The 19,398-nt window shown below is 44.1% G+C and overlaps 1 protein-coding gene across 2 annotated transcripts in view; it reads left to right on the forward strand.

The window, feature by feature from the left end:
* LOC308410647 (putative nuclease HARBI1) overlaps window positions 1–11,865 on the forward strand; it is a gene marked incomplete at its 5' end in the record, with an annotated part of 167,699 nt that extends 155,834 nt beyond the window's left edge. Inside the window, 4 exons of one of the 2 annotated variants that reach the window (XM_080904154.1) lie at window positions 10,318–10,750; window positions 10,827–10,939; window positions 11,025–11,136; window positions 11,217–11,865. In XM_080904154.1, coding sequence (XP_080760280.1) covers window positions 10,318–10,750; window positions 10,827–10,939; window positions 11,025–11,136; window positions 11,217–11,596 — 1,038 coding nt within the window. In that variant the 3' untranslated portion in view covers window positions 11,597–11,865. Of the gene's footprint in view, window positions 1–10,317; window positions 10,751–10,826; window positions 10,940–11,024 lie in introns of those variants that run through there. The other variant, XR_013974221.1, reaches the window with a different exon arrangement.
* Between the last annotated feature and the right edge of the window lie 7,533 nt (window positions 11,866–19,398).

Raw genomic sequence — 19,398 nt, forward strand, 5'->3', positions numbered from 1 at the left:
AGTCACCTGATGATCACCTTCTGTAAGGTCTGTTGCATCAGAAAAAGGCTCAAGCAAAGCACAAAGGTCTTTCAGCTGAGCCCACTCTCGGGTTGAAAACACTAAATTCTCTGTATTGCTGCACATTTCAGTGATGGCCCCGTGGTCAAGTGTGATCAGAGCTTTTAACTGTCTGTAGGTGCTATTCCAGCGGGTGTTGTTTCCTGCTGGGATGGACTTATTGGAGCCAAAGTGTGCCTCAAACAAGTCTTTGTGGTTACTACTGCTGTGCAACAGGTTTGTAAACTTGCTGGCTTTGGCAATGGCTCCAGCTATTGCCTTTACCTCTTTCATCCCATCACTGATTACAAGTTGCAGCGAGTGGGCGAAGCAAGAAAGACGTTCACCCATTGACCATGGATCAGAACCTTCTGCATCCTCCCACATTGTTTCATCATCGAGGTCATCACTGCTGTCACCTTCAGGGTGCTCTACTTCTGGCATCCTGACTTTAAAGGCCCGCTTCATATTGGATGCATTATCCGTCAGAATGTAGCTTACTTTATGGCCAATGCCATACTCCTCAACTATTCTGTCAAATGCTGAGGCGATTTGTTCGCCGCAGTGCTTCCCTGTGAAACGCCTACAGTCAAGCAAAAATGATTGTAAACTGTAAGAGTCCTTGTTCTTGCAGGCAGCATGAGCAGTAACTCCCAGGAAAGTACGAAGCCTCCGGTCAGACCAGAGGTCTGTTGTTATTGCTACATTTGGCTGGACTTCCAGGGCTTTGATTATGTCACCCTTCAATTTAGTGACAAGGTGAGGTATAAGCTTCTCTGTCAAGGTGGTTCTAGACACAGGAGTGTATTTGCTATCCAAGACATTCAGGAAGTGTCTAAAATGTGGATTCTCAACGATGGACAGGGGGAGAGAGCATCCAACTATAAGGTCCTGGAGGATGGACTGGGTGATGGCCTGTTGCCTGGGTGAATTTGGGGAAAATAAGTGGATGCTTGGAGCAAACAATGATAATTGAGGCTGTGTGGGATTGACCGCTATCACTGATGTTGCAGATCCTGACTTGTACTCCAAGTACCTACAAAACAGGGAAATAGGAATCTGTAAAACATCGGTTTCTATTCAACCACAAAAACTACTGTATTTTACAAGCACAGTAATCTTAAACCTATCAATGAGGGCAGACCTTTGCATACAAAATAACCTAATCTAATCCAGTGTGACACATATAGATCATTAGGCACAACTAGTAATAATGAAAATACTGGAGTGTTCAGGGTTGCAAGACCTTAAATAAGAAGAACAGAAAAACAGTTGAATGGAATCTACAAAAGACAAAATGTCTGTGCATTAACTTTGTAGGTTGCATTAAGCCTCCTCCTGCCAGTCAGCTATCAGACACAGCTGTATTGACAAGAAATGAACTACTCAATAAAGTCTGAAGTTACACCAATACAAAATAACTGTGTCTAATAATGCTAAAATAGCTCCTACACACTGGACTGGTTTAGTAGGGCAACATAGTAGAAAACACCTAAGAAAGTCATAGTCAAAGGTCCTTAAGATCGATTTAAGAACCTTAGGACTCAGTTTTGCGATCTGTGCTATCTGGACCAGAGCCATAGACCGCTCTGATCTGGTCTTCACTGTCGAGAACGCCGCTGTTAGCCGAGCAATGTTATAGGGACACTCTTGAAACGCCCGTCCTTATGAGTCAACAACCAAATAAATATGCCCATTAAAGTCCACAACAAACCACACCATACCAGCCCTTAAAGTGCTCACTGAAATGGTTTCGATATATTTCTGCTCAATGAATTCACCAAAATACCTAAAGTTAATGAAAATTGTTTAAGTAGCTGATAGCCACTGCTAGCGCTAGCTACCTGTACATAGCATGTAACGTAACGTTAAGTTAAAGTTAAGTCTGCAGGGACGGTTGCAAAAAAACTGTCCCTACATAATTTATAATGTTTGAAGAACACATTATAAATAACAATATTACATAAACATGACCTGGTCATCTGAGGTTGGAAAGGTAGTTAGAAGAGTTTGAAGATGGATAGATGGCTACCGGCTAGCTTACCTTTGAGGGTGTTTGCGCTCCAGGTGCCTGGTGAAGGTTGAGGTAGTCCCGGCTGTCTCGGTCAAGGAGACTTTACAAAACCTGCACTTTGCCGAATGTTTCTTTTTTGCATTTACCAAAAACTCTTTGTGTTCTATGAACGCAAACTTTATGACAGATGAAGTCGCTGACATTTCTGTAACTGACCGGGCATACTGCTCAATCTAACGGGTTGCATTTAGTTGTGTTTGAAGGGCGCGAAAGGTGAAATAATAAAATTTCACAATGTGGAGGGATTTGAGCATGGCTGAGCCACTGTGTGTCGCTGTGTGACAGCTGAGCAGCGAAAGGAAATTAATTGAGGAGCCGGCTCTCGCTCAATGGGAGTCGACTATTCTGATTCACTACAAAGCACTCTCTAAGCATGGCTCTCAGAGCTAAAGCTTTTGCGCATGATACATTATCGAACGTTACGCTGTGTGTGATGGATACTGTTGACTCCAAATCTCCCGACCACTATGTTGACCTGAGACAGCAAGACAGCGAGACCAAGACAAGACCGAGACCAAAGTACGTCGAGACCAAGACAAGACCACGTAAAAGTGGTCTCGAGACCAAGACCAGTCTCGAGACATCCAACTCCACGTCACGCTGTGCGCCATGTTATTGTTTACATGAGATGAATTGCAGAATGGCAGATAGAGACAAAATACTGTTAATCTGACCATCTTCAGGTTTTACACGCTTACATATATACACACGCAGTTACTGTCCCTCCATTTAGAAAGGCAGAGGCGTGACAGTGTGATTATTTTACGTGTAGTTTTTTTTCTTCATGTGTAATAATATTCAACATTGCTATCAATACATTTTTCAAAAAATGCCTCTCTGTGCAAAATGGGCTTAAAAACATAAAAAACTGTGGGATACTGTTTGTCTGTGATTTGAACAGCCCAGCGCTGCTCCCGATGCAGGGAAAACCAATTATGTAGGGGAGTCATACCTTGGCACTTGTGCAGGTGAAACCAAAGGAAAGATATGCTTCACCATATTTTCTAGTCTTTGGCTTAGAATGAAGTTAATTTGGAAACATATTCAGCGATGCTTCATCTCCTGTGGGTTTCTGTTTCTGTGGGTGCCCCGTGCTAGCAGTGTCCAAGCGTTTTGTTTCCCCCCCCCCTTTTCATTCCGCGCCCCCCCCCCCTGCAATGGCTTTGCGGGCCCCACACTTTGGAAAGGTCTGGATTAGCTAAAGGTGCTTTACAAAACAAGTTTCCCCGACAGCCAAGTGCTCATTTTAGCTTGCTATGTCTCAGGACCTAGCTAAGGACGGTAGTTACAGATTAGCTTACAAACACAATTACCTTACCGCAAAAGTGCGGCAGGACCTCGGGTACTTCTGTCAGGTAGACCAGTTTACCAAATAACACCTCAGCCTGTCAGGTTAAAACACTTGGTTGTGTTTTGGAACATAAATGCTGGCCCTCCACTCAGAGCCTCCGCTCTTCTTCTTCTTCAAACAGCAGTCGCTTTCTAAAACATCAGATATGCATCGGATTCAGTACCACATACAAAGTGACCCAGATTGGGTTTGAAAATATCGGATTTGTGCTGTTCACACTGTCATACCATGATCGGATAAGGGTTGCATAGGGTCAAAAAAGTCAGATTTGATGCGCTTTTGTGTGCAGTGTGACCATAGCCTATGTTATCCCTCTAAGGCTACGTTCACACTGCATGCAAAAGCGCATCAAATCCGATTTTTTTGACCCTATGCGACCCATATCCGATCATGGTATGACAGTTTGAACAGCAAAAATATTTTCAAATCCGATCTGGGTCACTTTCTGGGTCATGTCGCATTAAATCCGTCTTTTACGTCACTAACACAAGACAGACGGCAATTATTCAGCGCTGGAAAAGCGCCTGAGAAGACATTACGAACGCTTCCTGGCCAACCAGTGTAGATGTTAGTGAAACTGTTGGGAAGACAACGTGAAAATTTTATTTGTACTGTATAATCTGCAGATTCTGACAGAAATCTGCAACTATCCTTTGATTGCAGTTCCTCTCTAAAACAGCAATAAGGATCATTATTAGGTTATTTACATTATTACATAAATAACAAAATAACTTAAACCAAAAATTGGGAAACGTAAAGTCCGAAGTTTTTATATTATTTTTTATTTATTTATCTTTTGTTGTCCCATTTGGATCTTTAGCCATCAGAATTACTGTCTTAAGGCCAAGAAAGATGCCAAGCAGATTTATTTTAACAAGTGGATCATCATGGCCTTGCCATATTGGTCCATTTGATTGACCTTTATTATAATTATGTATTTATTTTATTTTATTTCGGGTTGCTACAAACGGGACAGACATGACTGGGGGACAGGACAGGGAGAAAGAATGAAAGAAAGAGAGGGAGAGAAAGAAAAACAGAGGGGAGAAGAGACGGTGAGAAAGGGGGTAAGAAAGAAAGAAAAACAAACAAAACACCTGGATCACCTGTATGGAGAGAAAAAAAAACAGAAGAGAAAACAAACAAAAAAGAGTAACACAATAAATACAGCACCATCACAATAAACTAGCTAGAAGTAGATAACAGTAGATACTAAATATTAAACGCTATTGTGCAGCACGCAAGATAGAAAGCGCACAATGTGCTTTGAGGCAGCAGCCACGAAAGGTGTAGTCCGCGTCTGTGAACACCTGTGTGTACACCTGTGTGCACACCTGTGTGGATCAGCATGCTTGTATTCTCTCCAAGGTTTCTCCATGTAACGATCTGCTAGGGAGTGTGGGGAGACATAGTCCCGTCCCCCAGGGCATGAAGCAGGTATGGAGGAGATCCAGGCCCCAGACATCCAGAGGCCCCAGAGTACGAGGACCCGAGGAGGACCACCAAAGGGGGGGAACCGTGCCACCCTCCTGGGAAGAGCTGAGTAGAGCCCCAAACGAGAGGTCACCCAGCAGCTACGGAGCAGAGGCCAGAGGGGTTGCAGTGGCGTGCCCGCGGGCTCTGCCGGCAGCCAGCTGTGCCAGAGAGGACCGAGCTTCAGGCCCAGAGGCCAGAGGCTTGAGGGCATCCCACCCCCCGGAAGGGGCCCAGCCGGGCCACAGGCACCAGGCCCCGCCAATCGGCCACCAGGAGTGAGCCGGTACATACATGAGCGCCCAGCCCCAGTCGACAAGAACCACCAACACACCAACGTCAGAGGGCATCAGCCACCAGCAGGGAGTGTAGTGAGGGGAGATAGGCCTCTGTACTTTGGAGGGCCTGCGATGTACCTAGAGAGGTTGAGTGTAAGACCCAACCTGACATAAGACCCCAAACCTCCCTCCGCCCGCTCATATGTAGTGTTGCTGTGTGCTGTTCTAAAGTGCATTTAAAACACAGGAGAGCATGGTTCCTGCTTCCTATCAGAGAGCAGCACGGCTCCTCCGAAAAACCCTCAGTGTCTATATGCATTTAAAATTGAGGGTAGGGCACCAGCGCCAGAGGTGGGTTGGAATACACCTACCATCCTCTGGATGCTGTAAAACGTGCCCACCCCCAAGGCCCTATATGTATGTGTTATTTGAGAGTGTGAGTAATGTGGATGTCTAGGTTGCAGAATAAAATTGAGGCACAGGCGGCCAGAAGGGGACAGAGGGGGAATGCCTCCTCTGCACCCTGGTGACATACCTGTACCCCAAGCCCTGTGTGTGTGGGTGGGTGTGGTAGAGCGGGAATAGGGAGGCAGCTGAGGATGGGGAGGGAAGAAAGGGAGGGGAAGCGGCCCCTCCCTGTGACCAGTTCCCCCGCTGACCCCAGTAGGCACCCCCACACTCTGGAACCCACCAGGGCAAGGGGGCCCAGGCCCATCTGGACCGGGGCCCGCAGCAGCAGCACTGCCCAGCCCCACAGAGTCTGGGGAAGCCCACCTGACTCCACCCCAGAGAAAACTGCACCCACCCCATCATCCAATCATCTCCCAAACTACAATAGAAACCCAGAAATAGAAACAACAATAGAAACCCAGGTTGAGTTCATCCTCTACCTCTCCTATATCTCTCCCCCCACCTGCAGAGTGAGCTCCTGTAGTGAGGAGACCACCTGCAAAGATATAACAGCCTCCCCACCAGTTAGAGAGCCCCCTAGTTGGGCCGATGCACCAGAGGTCCCCTGCACTGGGGCTAAGCCCCCCTGCACCCACCCGCCCACAGCTCTGGCGACACAACAGCCAGGACCCAAGTCCCCAAGGCCCAGCCAGCACCCCAGACCGGGGGCGGAGCACCCCCAGACCCCCAAGCGTCCACGCCCATCCTGGACCCACCCAGGGGCAGCCAGGCTACCAGGCCAGTAACCTACGTCCGCCAGCACAGACCCTCCCCCATCTCCGCTGTACGCAACCACAAGGAAAACACCATCTAGGAGCCAACAGAGCCCCTAACCAGTTTGTGGCCACATCCCCCGGGTTAGGCCCTCCAGGGAAAACGTCCCTAGAGACTCCCCAGACGCCCTAAGGCCGTCCCTACCCCCATATCAACCACAATAGCGAAGGCAGGACCAAACCATGACCCCCCACCCCCACTAGGTGATGAAGCCGATCAAAGGAGCCCAAAGGGATTGATCAAATGTGATGGCAGAGGCTGAATCAAGACTAATGTGATCTATTAGAGGGTTTTGATATTGGTTAGAATTAAGATTATTTTTATTTTTCCAGTTAATGAGGACCATTTTCTTGGCAATGCATAGGGCCGTAAAAACAACGTGGGCTGTGTTTATTTCTGCAGTGACCTCATCCAAGTTGCCCAGCAAGCATACTAAAGGGGAGGCTGGAATGGTCCACATTTCCAGTACACGCTATTTTCTGCAAGTACCGTCTCTTTGCATCCTGACGCAATCTGTCTCTGTACTGTCCTTTTTATTTTAAACTGCTTTTAAGTATGTTTCTAGCACAGTTCTTCCAACACAAGCTGTGTCCCAAAACGTCGGCTGCATCCTCCGGAGGCCGCATTTGAAGGCCGATTACATCACAGTCAGGCGACGAAGGCTGTCCCAATTCGTCGACTCCTTCAAATGCGGCCGACAAATGCGTCCTTCATTTCCCCAAATTTGAAGGATGGGTCGGGTGTGTCCTTCGTGGCCCACCATATCCCAGAATTCATAGCGCGGCCTAGCCAAATTTCAGCTGCCAACAATAGCGGCCGCTGCTAAGTTTTAAAATTAGTCTTATTAATCTTTCTAGGTCACAAAATAAACTTTTAACATATTTTCAGGTGAGAAAGTAGTTGTGTAAATTACAAATATCTGCTTGGTTTATCAAGACATCGCTTATTTCGGAGACGTCTGTTACCCACCCGCTTGATAGCAAGCCGGGGGGGGGGGGGGGGGGGGGGGGGGGGTGTTCAGTGGTCACTCGAGCCGGCGAGAGCAGCAGACTCGCGGCTTCATCGTTTTCAGACCCCCGCTCTTTCACTACTCAGGTCAAACGTGATATATAAGTCACTCGGATAACTTAAAAAAGTAATTATTTGCCCTTTTTTGGTGTTTTATTTGTTCCGGAGTAAATCGGTTTGGCTGAGATCAAAGTTATTAGATTATTAGATTAAATAAAACTTTATTAATCCATCGGGTGGGTTCCTCTGGGATTTTCACACAGCTGAATAAACGTCAAACAGAAAACGTATTAAACAGAAGTGTGAGACGGTCGAGAATTTACCCCAGTGTCCTGTTATATTTTAGATAGCAAGGAGCAGACGGCCGAGTTTTTTTGGGTTTTTTTTGGAATACGCTTTATTGACAAAGCACAAAATACAGATATACAGATACAAAAACACAAACACAATGTCAGGGGGTTTCGTATAAAAAAAACAAGATAGACACAGTCTAATAGAGAATCACAAGATATTAAACAGGGAACATAAGTTTATGGTTTTGACAGCTTTTAGATTTTGAGAATGTTGTATGGTTTTAACATGTTGTTTGGTTTCATTTAAGAAACACTGAAAGGACAGTTTTGCGTTAGAAAAATTCGACTTATGTATATGAAATTTAGCCAGTAATATCAACAAATTAATCAAATAAAATTCGTTTGCCCTGTGCATGGGGTACTTACAGAAACCAAACACTATATTCTCGTAACTCAGAAAAGACAAAGGAAAAAACAAAAAAGTCCTGGTATAAGTTATTCCAGTAGGCGACAGCTGTTGGGACACAAGTTCTGTCTTTTTGAAACAGAGTTCGTATTTCACAATCGTTTTTCCTCTTTATAGGGGGGAAACACACCTGACCAACATAAGTAGTAAAGGGGTCAAATCACTAACAACAGGATTTCTAAACAACATTAAGACCCCAGCAGGGATAGCATCAAACACTATGGCATATTCCTATGGTGGGACAGGAAGACCATATGTATTCAAAAATTCTGAGTAAGACAGTAAACCTCCAACACGATTTATAAGTTGTGCAACACGATGAATCCCATTATCAAACCAATTACTTAAAAACACAGACTTATGTTTGTATAAAATGTCTCTATTGTTCCAAATATAGTATCTATGTGGAGAAAAGTTGTGTTCATAAATCAATGACCAGGAAAGAAGCATTTGTTTATGAAAGTTGGATTGTTTTAAAGGGATTTTATCAATATTGTAACTACAAAGCAAAAGAATGTTAAGACCACCAATTCATGAGAAAATATACCGTAATTGTCGGGCTATAAGCCGCTACTTTTTGCACAAGCTTTGAACCCTGCGGCTTTTAGTCAGGTGCGGCTTTTCTATGGATTGTCCATGATTTTTGTCATATCGTAAGACGATTTGTTTTGTTTGTTCTGCTGTTGTACGGCACTACGTGGCCTGGCGGAAGGGCATGTGATCAGACACACAGTATCGGGGTTCAAGAGTGGTATGTTGGTCACATGTCCATCCGCCAGGCAACATAGTGCCGTACAAGTAGCGCGAAAAACAAACTTCAAAGTAGCGCTATGTGTTCAGCGGGAGTCGTGGATGACGAGCGGCGATAAACTTGCGAAAAGCAAGTTATGCTCAATTCCACCGGTGGATTCTGACAGCGTGGAAAAGTGTGAAAACATCCACGATCACCAACGGATTTCAAAGGGCTGGTCTGTTGCATGATGGAGAGGAAGACACCGCCACGGCCCTTCAGAGGGTGTTCGACTCTGACACTGACAACGAGGACTTCTTTTGTTTTGAAAGTGACAACGAAGGAAAGAAGCTGAGAGTGGATGACGAAGCCATCCTGAGCCTGTTCGTATCCGACACTGGAGAAGAGGATTTTGGTGGTTTTAGTGCGCAGGAAGATGGTGGTGAATGACTGACTTTTCTCCTTGTTAAAGCTGTGTCACTGCACCTGATCCTAAAAGGTAGTCCGAATCTATTTTTCTGGTGTGCTGTAGGTTATTGTTATGTACTACATTTGTTACTCATTTATGAAGCACAGCACATGTGCAAATATGTACCCATAACTTGTTTTTCAAAATATTAATAAAAGAGGTGTGTCTCCAAACAGCCATCTCTTTCCTGACAATTCGCTTTGTGCATATTCTCTTACATATGATAAGTCAACATTGAAACACCTGCGGCTTTTGGTCAGGTGCGGCTAATGTATGTACAAAACAGGATTTTCCCCTGAATTTAGCTTGTGCGGCTAATATTCAGGTGCGCTCTGTAGTCCGGGAAATACGGTATACAGTGGGGCAAAAAAGTATTTAGTCAGCCACCGATTGTGCAAGTTCCCCCACTTAAAATGATGACAGAGGTCAGTAATTTGCACCAGAGGTACACTTCAACTGTGAGAGACAGAATGTGAAAAAAAAATCCATGAATTCACATGGTAGGATTTGTAAAGAATTTATTCGTAAATCAGGGTGGAAAACTAAGTATTTGGTCACCTCAAACAAGGAAAATCTCTGGCTCTCACAGACCTGTAACGTCTTCTGTAAGAAGCTTTTCTGTCCCCCACTCGTTACCTGTATGAATGGCACCTGTTTGAACTCATCATCTGTATAAAAGACACCTGGGCCCTGTTTCAGGAAGCCGGTTTAGTGGAAAAACTGAGTAAGTATACCCTGAGTTAACGAAAACTCTGGGTTTTCGGTTTCACAAAGCGAGTTCAGCTGAAGCCTGAGTGAGTCACTATGACGACACACGCCGTGAAGCTAACCTGCCCCCTAGCAGGTTTACTACAACTAACCCTGACTGTCTCCGCCCCTTTGTCGGAAACCTGACAGTAGGAAGTGTCAGACATGGCGTGTCCCTTCCTTGAAGAGCCAGTAGATCGTGAAGCCCAAATTCTCCGCAGAGCTCTCCGCCGGGAGAGAGTGATCAGAGCGCGTTTGGACATTTTATCATTTCCTGATGATTGTCTGTGCGAACGTTACCGTTTCTCAGCACAATCTATAATTTATTTGGATAACATCCTCAGGCCATATATTACGCATGTGACACATCGCGGACATGCTCTCAGTTCTGTACATATTATTTGTATTGCACTTCGGTTTTTTGCAAACGGGAGCTTTCTGTATAATATTGGTGACGCTGAGCACGTTTCCAAGGCTACCGTCTGTCGGGCAGTCAGGAATGTTACAGTTGCACTGAAACGTCTCCTGTACTGGTTTGTGGTGTTCCCCGGTCATAGACCCACAAGATTTATCAAAGAGGGATTCCACAAAATTGCAGGTATCAGGATGAACAAAACTTAATTCATGATGTGGTGATACTTGAACTACTACTTAAATTTTACATTTATTTTCAGGGTTCCCAGGCGTGATTGGCTGTATAGATGGTACTCACATTCCAATCATTGCTCCTTCAGTAAATGAAGGAGACTATGTGAACAGGAAGTCTTTCCACAGCATTAATGTACAGGTACATAGTTCCCTGTAGCATTTCAAACTAACAAATTATTTCATTATAGTAATGGATGCTAATTTGTGTTCTCTGCACTGTGAAGATCATATGTGATGCTGCCAACATTATCACAAATGTGGAAGCCAAGTGGCCAGGCTCTGTTCATGACTCACAAATATTCCGTGAATGTACACTGAGCACAAAATTTGGACATGGTGAGTTGAAAATACTTTAAAATATATAAAGACCAATTGCTTCAGGGACATTTGAACTGAAGTGTATCCTTCTGTCTTAGGAGAGTTCACTGGCTACTTGCTTGGTGATAGGGGGTATCCATGTTTACCCTATTTGCTTACCCCTTACTCTGACCCTGAACCGGGCCCACAGCAGCGATATAATCTGGCTAATTGCAGGACAAGAGCCAGAGTTGAAATGACTATCGGAATGCTTAAGGCCCGGTTCCAGTGCCTGCAAAGACTCAGGGTCACCCCAGAAAGGGCATGTGACATTATTGTGGCATGTGTGATTCTTCACAACATTGCCACAATTAGAGGAGAACACTGTCCTTCTGAACCAAACAGCAGTGATCCAAACCATGAACATCCTGACCCTCCCACGGACATACAAGATGGAAGAGCAGTCAGAGACACCATATGTCACAATCATTTCTTTTGACCCATCACCTCAACATGTTGAAAGAAGAATAAACAGATTTTTTGTTCAACTGGCTTTATTGGTCACCTGTGTTTCCTGTACACAAAGTATTAAAAGATGTAAACCTCATAAAGTGTCTCTGTTGCTTCCTCCTCTGTAACAGCTGTCAATGTTTCTTCATTATTTTCCTGTAGTAAAGAAATTAACAACATTGCTGTTCTACTGTAAACTCATATAATCTGTGGAGTATTACTCACAACTGCATGTTGGTCTGGCTCAACAGGAGGCTGCACCAGATGCAGTACACCATCACCATCACTGATAGAATATGAGGTTTATACAGGTCACTTATAACTTACAAGGGACCAAATGGCAATTAACAAACATACCAATCACCTTACACTTCATTGTCATTATGCTCTCAAAGACAACCAAGACTGAGGGAAGGCAAGATCAGTAGGAAAATAACTTCACTACAAAATAATCCATTATGGTAAAGAGTTTATCAAATGAATGAGTAGCACTGCAAAGGTGACTGTGAAGAAAGGATGTATGCACATCATGTATTATTTTGAATTTACCCCCTATGTCGGCACTTGTGTCTTGCGGGGTTATTGACTCAGAGGATGTCCCCGCAGAGATGCCTTCGGCCACAGGGCGCCCACTGTTTTGGCTGAGGGCCAACTGCTCAGCCTCTGTGAGTGGTGGTGGTGGAGGACCCCCACCTGTTTTTCGGGCCTCCGCTTTTTTTCTGTTGGCTATAACGGGTCACATTTGAGCATACAGAGTAAGCAAATATGTACTTGTAATGTGCTCAGATAATTTCAATAAGTGCTTACAGAGGGGAAATTAATGTAGCCTCTAACTGCAATTGATTTACATCGGACAAACAGACCAAGCACTATGGCTCATAATACAATTACACCTTACCTGTTTGGACTATATTTTTATATTTCATTTTTACTTGCTGCCAGGAACGTTTGGGGCCTGTTGGGTTGCACCTGCGCTCACATCACGTCACAAAATAAAATGTATAAAATAACAAATAAAATAACATGTGATAAAATAACGTGTTAAATGGGTGGAAATCCCTAGATCAATGTTTAAATTAACACTCACGCATTGACTCTGTCGGCTATGTTTTGCCATGCATGCTCACTTTCTTTTGCAGCTGTCGCTGTGTTACTTTTTTCCGCGGAATTTACATGTTATCGGCATATGCTGCCATCAGAATTTCGGCCTCAAGCGCTGTAAAATACATTGACCGTGCCTTCTTTCCCTCCGTCTCCATGGTGACTCGCTTAATCTGTGCTCCACTGATCAGGGCTTTATGTATCCTCGTCCGCGCGCTTCACTTGGGGTTAAAGCAACTCCGCGTTGACTGAACTACTTGTTATCAGCCTTTCTGAAACCGAATATTCCGAGTTGGACAGTTCGGGGTTACTCAACCCTGCGTATCGTTTTTCACTCTGAGTTTTCTAAACCGGCTTCCTGAAACAGGGCCCTGTCCACAGCCTCAAACAGTCAGACTCCAAACTCCGCCATGGCCAAGACCAAAGAGCTTTCGAAGGACACCAGGAAAAGTATTGTAGACCTGCACCAGACTGGGAAGAGTGAATCTACAATAGGCAAGCAGCTTGGTGTGAAAAAATCAACTGTGGGAGCAATCATCAGAAAATGGAAGACATACAAGACCACTGATAATCTCCCTCGATCTGGGGCTCCACGCAAGATCTCATCCTGTGGGGTCAAAATGATCATGAGAACGGTGAGCAAAGATCCCAGAACCACACGGGGGGACCTGGTGAATGACCTGCAGAGAGCTGGGACCAAAGTAACAAAGGTCACCATCAGTAACACACTACAACGGCAGGGAATCAAATCCCGCAGTGCCAGACGTGTTCCGCTGCTGAAGCCAGTGCATGTCCAGGCCCGTCTGAAGTTTGCCAGAGAGCACATGGATGATACAGCAGAGGATTGGGAGAATGTCATGTGGTCAGATGAAACCAAAGTAGAACTTTTTGGTATAAACTCAACTCGTCGTGTTTGGAGGAAGAAGAATACTGAGTTGCATCCCAAGAACACCATACCTACTGTGAAGCATGGGGGTGGAAACATCATGCTATGGGGCTGTTTTTCTGCCAAGGGGACAGGACGACTGATCCGTGTTAAGGACAGAATGAATTGGGCCATGTATCGTGAGATTTTGAGCCAAAACCTCCTTCCATCAGTGAGAACTTTGAAGATGAAACGAGGCTGGGTCTTCCAACATGACAATGATCCAAAACACACCGCCCGGGCAACAAAGGAGTGGCTCCGTAAGAAGCATTTGAAAGTCCTGGAGTGGCCTAGCCAGTCTCCAGACCTCAACCCCATAGAAAATCTGTGGCGGGAGTTGAAAGTCCGTGTTGCTCGGCGACAGCCCCAAAACATCACTGCTCTCGAGAAGATCTGCATGGAGGAATGGGCCAAAATACCAGCTACTGTGTGTGCAAACCTGGTAAAGACCTATAGTAAACGTTTGACCTCTGTTATTGCCAACAAAGCTTATGTTACAAAGTACTGAGTTGTATTTTTGTTATTGACCAAATACTTATTTTCCACCCTGATTTACGAATAAATTCTTTACAAATCCTACCATGTGGATTCATGGATTTTTTTCCACATTCTGTCTCTCACAGTTGAAGTGTACCTCTGGTGCAAATTACTGACCTCTGTCATCATTTTAGGTGGGGGAACTTGCACAATCGGTGGCTCACTAAATACTTTTTTGCCCCACTGTACCTGCTTGTAGTTTGATGGAGCAATTTACATTTTTGTACACTGTTTTAATTGCATTCTGAAAGTAAGGACCAAAGACAAATTTGTAAAAAGCCTGAAAAATAAAACCATGTTCAATCGTATCAAACGCTTTGCAGACATCTACGAATAAGATAAAGCTAGCATCCCTACACAAATCTGCATAATCAATTAGGTCAAAAACAAGTCTGATGTTGTTGGATATGTGTCTGTTAGCCATAAAGTCAGACTGAGTTTCCTCAATAATATAATTCAAAACAGCTTTCAGTATTTTGGCAAAGGTCTGAGCTAGGATTTTATAATCATTATTAAGGAGGCAAATTGGCCTCCAATTGTCAACATAAGTGGGATCTTTTTTTGGTTTTGGGATTAGGGTTAACAGAGCTTGTGGTAAAGTGGGGGGGGAGAGACTGATTTAAATGACTTTCAATGTATACATTAAGAAGAAATGGAGCCAGTTGATCTGCAAAAGTAATGTAAAATTCAGAGGTTAAGCCCTCGGTTCCTGGGGATTTATTACGTTTAAGCACTTCACTAATAGATATCGGCCTATCACAGAAACTCATCTGATCTTCTTTTACTGTTCACACATCAGGAATTTGTTCCATAAAGTTCAGAGCAGCACTCTAATCAAACTCTGACTTGTATAAATCTTTATAAAAATTGGAGCAATAGGTGGAGACTCTTCGGGGGTCATCAGTTATAATACCGTCAATATTAAGTCTCCGAACAGAACTAAGTTTAGAATTAGATTTCTCTCATTTAAAAAAGCAGGATGAATGTTGTTTACCTTCTTCTAACCATCTTCTCCTTGATCTCACAAAGGCTCCCTCTGCTTTCAGTTTATAGATATCATTTAACTTACTCTGTTGCAAAGCTAAGTCAGTTTTATCTTCTTCAGATAGGTACTCTTGTGGGATCTGAGTGAGAGCAGATATCCTAGTAATTACATTAATATCTTTATTTTTTCTTTGTTTTGCTGCAGATGAGCCATACTCTCTTAAATATTTACCGGCTTCAAATTTAAAGAGTTCCCAATTTTGACAGTAGAGATTACTGGTTAGGGCTTTATCCCAGAAATGTTCGATTAATGACAAAATATCTTCAGTCACTTTTTCATGTTTTAGAAGGGAGTTATTAAGTTTCCAGTAGCAGCTCCTGCAAATTTGGGCAGCATTAGTATTGAAAAAGACCTGAAGTGATACCGATTTGTGGTCCGTGAGTGGAGTTGGCATTATATTGGCTATAACATTATTCCTATTTAAGCAATCAGATATTAACCACGAGTCAATACGGGATTTAGAAGAGTTGGATTTGTTACTCCATGTAAATAGTCTGGCTTTAGGGTTTTTTAATTCTCCAAATGTCTATTAAATGAAATTTTTACATAAATGTATTTAAACAACAGGTCAGAGAATTATTTGAGCTAGGTGGCCATCTGTCTAGTGAAGGATCTGGAGCAATGTTAAAATCGCCTCCAACTAATAACAGGAGATTAGGGTATTTTGGATAACCAGAACAAAAACCGTGGCTCAGGGGGTTGGGAAGCGCATCTGTAACCGGAAGGTCGCCAGTTCGATCCCCGGGCTCTCTGTCCTGGTTGTTGTGTCCTTGGGCAAGACACTTTACCCTACTTGCCTACTGGTGTTGGCCAGAGGGGCCGATGGCGCGATATGGCAGCCTCGCTTCTGTCAGTCTGCCCTAGGGCAGCTGTGGCTACAACTGTAGCTGCTTCCACCAGTGTGTGAATGTGAGAGTGAATGAATAGTGGCATTGTAAAGCGCTTTGGGTGCCTTGAAAAAGCGCTATATAAATCCAATCCATTATAAAAAGCGTGTTTCAAGGGCATCCAATAAGAAGTCATTCTGAAACCATACACATTGGCAAGAAGAAGAAGTGTACCATCAATGTTGACAATCATTAATCAGAATCAGAATACTTTATTCATCCCGAGGGAAATTAGGGTTACAGCAGGCAGCACGCTAATGGCACATGCGCACTCACAAAGGAACCTTCTGACCAACTTTACACAAACATCACATTAGGCAGACATGTCAGAAAGGTAGGCTGATAGGAAAAAACAACGAAAATACACTACATGAGGTAAGAGGAGGAGAAAAAAAACTCCACTCAGACTGAGCTCCTAGTGGGAGAACAGTTTGATAACAGAAAAAACACCTCAGCACAAAAGCACATGACTATCAATACACCATAGAAACACAAGACAAGCAACAGGGGCGGGTTGTCATGGTCCTGGGTCTTTTGACCCAGCGTTTTAAGTTTGAGTTTATTTTGTTCATTAGGTTATCTAAGTTCATTTGGTTATTAGACTCCTTGTGTTTTCTTCCCCTGTATTTAAGCTTCCCCTCACCCTTCGTGTTTCATGCTGCGTGTCTTATGTTATCAAGTTTGTATTATTATGCCTAAGTGTTTCTAGTTATTATTTTCCCCTCGTGTTTCCAACCATGTTAAATCTCCCCTGCTCTTCATGCGTTTCATGTCTGTGTCTTACGTTGTCAAGTTCGGGTTGTCATGTCTATGTCTCATTATGTTTCCTGTTTTATTGTGAAGAGGTCTGGTGTTCTGTGTTCATCATGTTCAGTTTTACTCTCCCACTGTGACGTCATTATGTTCATGTATGCCAGCTGTTTCCTCATGTGTCTCCACTTCCCCTAATCACCTCCTGTGTATTTAAGTCCTCTGTTTTCAGTGTGTGATTGTCAGGTCGTCTGTTGTCCACGCCATGTTTCCTATGCCATGCTTCCAAGTTTCTTGTCTAGGTTTTTCTTATTGTTTGTTTAGATTTCCCAGTTTAGGTTTGTGTTAATTTTGCTTCAGTTTGCCTTGCCCTTTGTTTGTACCTTTTTTACCAGCCATATTAAACGGCTCGCTTTTTGTTAACATTCAAGTTTTGTTCCCTGTTCCTTGGAGTCTGCATTTTGGGTCCTTTTTCAATTCATACAGTCTGCCCTCGCCAGACTGTGACACGGGTAAAGGGTAAGAGAGAGCCGGTGTAGACAGCGCATCCGGTCCTGCAGCATCTGTGCTGGTCCAGTTGACTGCTATCTTCCCCGGTAGGGCACAAGCATCGAAGGCGTTGGAAAGGGAGGGGGGATGAGTGAGTGCTTATCAGTGTGTGTGTGTGCATGTCCATAGTTTAGCTGAGACAGTGTCCTTCGGCCTATCAGGCTAAGTAAACAGTCCTCCAGCCAATCCAGGTGTCCTTGCATGGGATGGGAAGAATAGCCGTAACACAGTCATTATCAGGGAGTGATTGTTCGGCTCCAGCCTTGGGCCTGCAGCTGGCGCCGTGATGGGGATCCGCAATGTTTATGTTGGTTTTGTTAATTTCCATGCGAGCAGCCCAGGAGAATTTTTCAGGCTGCTCTTTAACACTCCGACAGTGGCCTCTCGATCTCCCGTTGGAGAGTCGCGAGCCTCCCCATGATGGTATCAAACTTCTGTTCCATGGTGTTTTCGTTCTTTTGATTCTGAGACCTCACAACTGCAGTGATCCGTTCCGCGATGTTTTCCAACTGTCGCTCAGGGGTCTCATTTTGAGCAGGCCTCTCTCTGATGTTTCCCCTCATACGCTCAATGGTGTTGTTTTGAGCCTTCACAGCAGCTGCAAGCGTCTCCAAGGTGTTGACCATATTACGTTCGTTGTGAGAGGTTGCGCCTCGTTCCATTTCGATTCCAGCGGGCAGCCTTGGAATCAAAATGGAACGAGGACACAGTGTCCTTCTGAGTCCATTTCAGAGTGCATAAGGTTCCCATTAAATTTGTTCTTCAGAGTAATAACTCCTGCCGATCTTTCTGATCCATTTGAGAATCATAGTTCCTTGCCCCACCATGTTTTCCAAAAAGCAGTATCCTTAATAACAGAGTGATTCTTGAAAAAAACAAAACAAAGTCAGTATTCTGTTGATTTGCAAAAAGAAACAAAGCTTTTCTCTTAACAGTGTCTCTTAAACCCCTGACATTGAGAGAACAAAGTGATATAGACAGTGCGGCTTTAACACAAAATAATGAACAGTTTACTTCCCTTAATTAACATAGAACTGGTATTAACGTTTATCCTGAACCTCAAAATTATAAATAACTCAATTCAATTTTATTTATATAGCGCCAAATCACAACATAAGTCGCCTCAAGGCGCTTCATAGATACAGAGAAAAACCCAACAATCATATGACCCCCTATGAGCAAGCACTTTGGCAACAGTGGGAAGGAAAAACTCCCTTTTAACAGGAAGAAACCTCCAGCAGAACCAGGCTCAGGGAGGGGCGGCCATCTGCTGCGACCGATGTCAACTCCTTTGACACCTGTAACTTTATACCTCAAGGAGGGCATGAAACCTCCATCAACGCAGGTGCAGCTTGATCCTCAGGCTAAGTGAGCGTTGGGTGCACCTCTTTCCCTTCAATGATTACACGGACCCCGGCAAAGTGAGCTCCTTTTCCTTCTTTCCTTGCTGCATCAATAAGAGGCCAAAGCTTCTCTTGAATTGCTCTGTCTGCAGAGGACAGATCTGTCATGATCCTGGGCAGTGCCGTAGCTCCGCAAACGCACATAACGCACACTGCGTAGGGCACCAAATGGCCGGTAGGGCACCAAAAAAATCAGGGTCGTAAAAAAAAAAAGTAAACCATATTAATACTATAAATATCATATGCATTAATATGGTTAAACAATACAAAAGCAACATAAAACAATTTTCCCGAGAAAAGGGGTGAATCTGCTTTGTGCCCTGTCTCCAGTCTCCTCCTGGTGCCCCCCCACTCCCAGTGGTCTGTTCTATAATTGGTAAACACCTGTTTGAACATGGCCTCGAAACGGCAACAGGAGTCGGGAGCGGAGAAAAGAAAGAAGAGGAAGCGTGATGAAACTCAGGCGTCGCTTGCCGGTAAGGCAATGTTTAAATAATAATAATAAAAAAAGTTCATTATTGTAGCCCTTGCTTGCACGCTCATGTCCGTCAACTCTGTGATAGCTCCTGTTAGCAGTGTTCATACTGTGTTAAC

The sequence above is a fragment of the Rhamphochromis sp. 'chilingali' genome (assembly GCF_963969265.1).
Source record: "Rhamphochromis sp. 'chilingali' genome assembly, chromosome: 1".
Lineage (NCBI taxonomy): Eukaryota > Metazoa > Chordata > Actinopteri > Cichliformes > Cichlidae > Rhamphochromis > Rhamphochromis sp. 'chilingali'.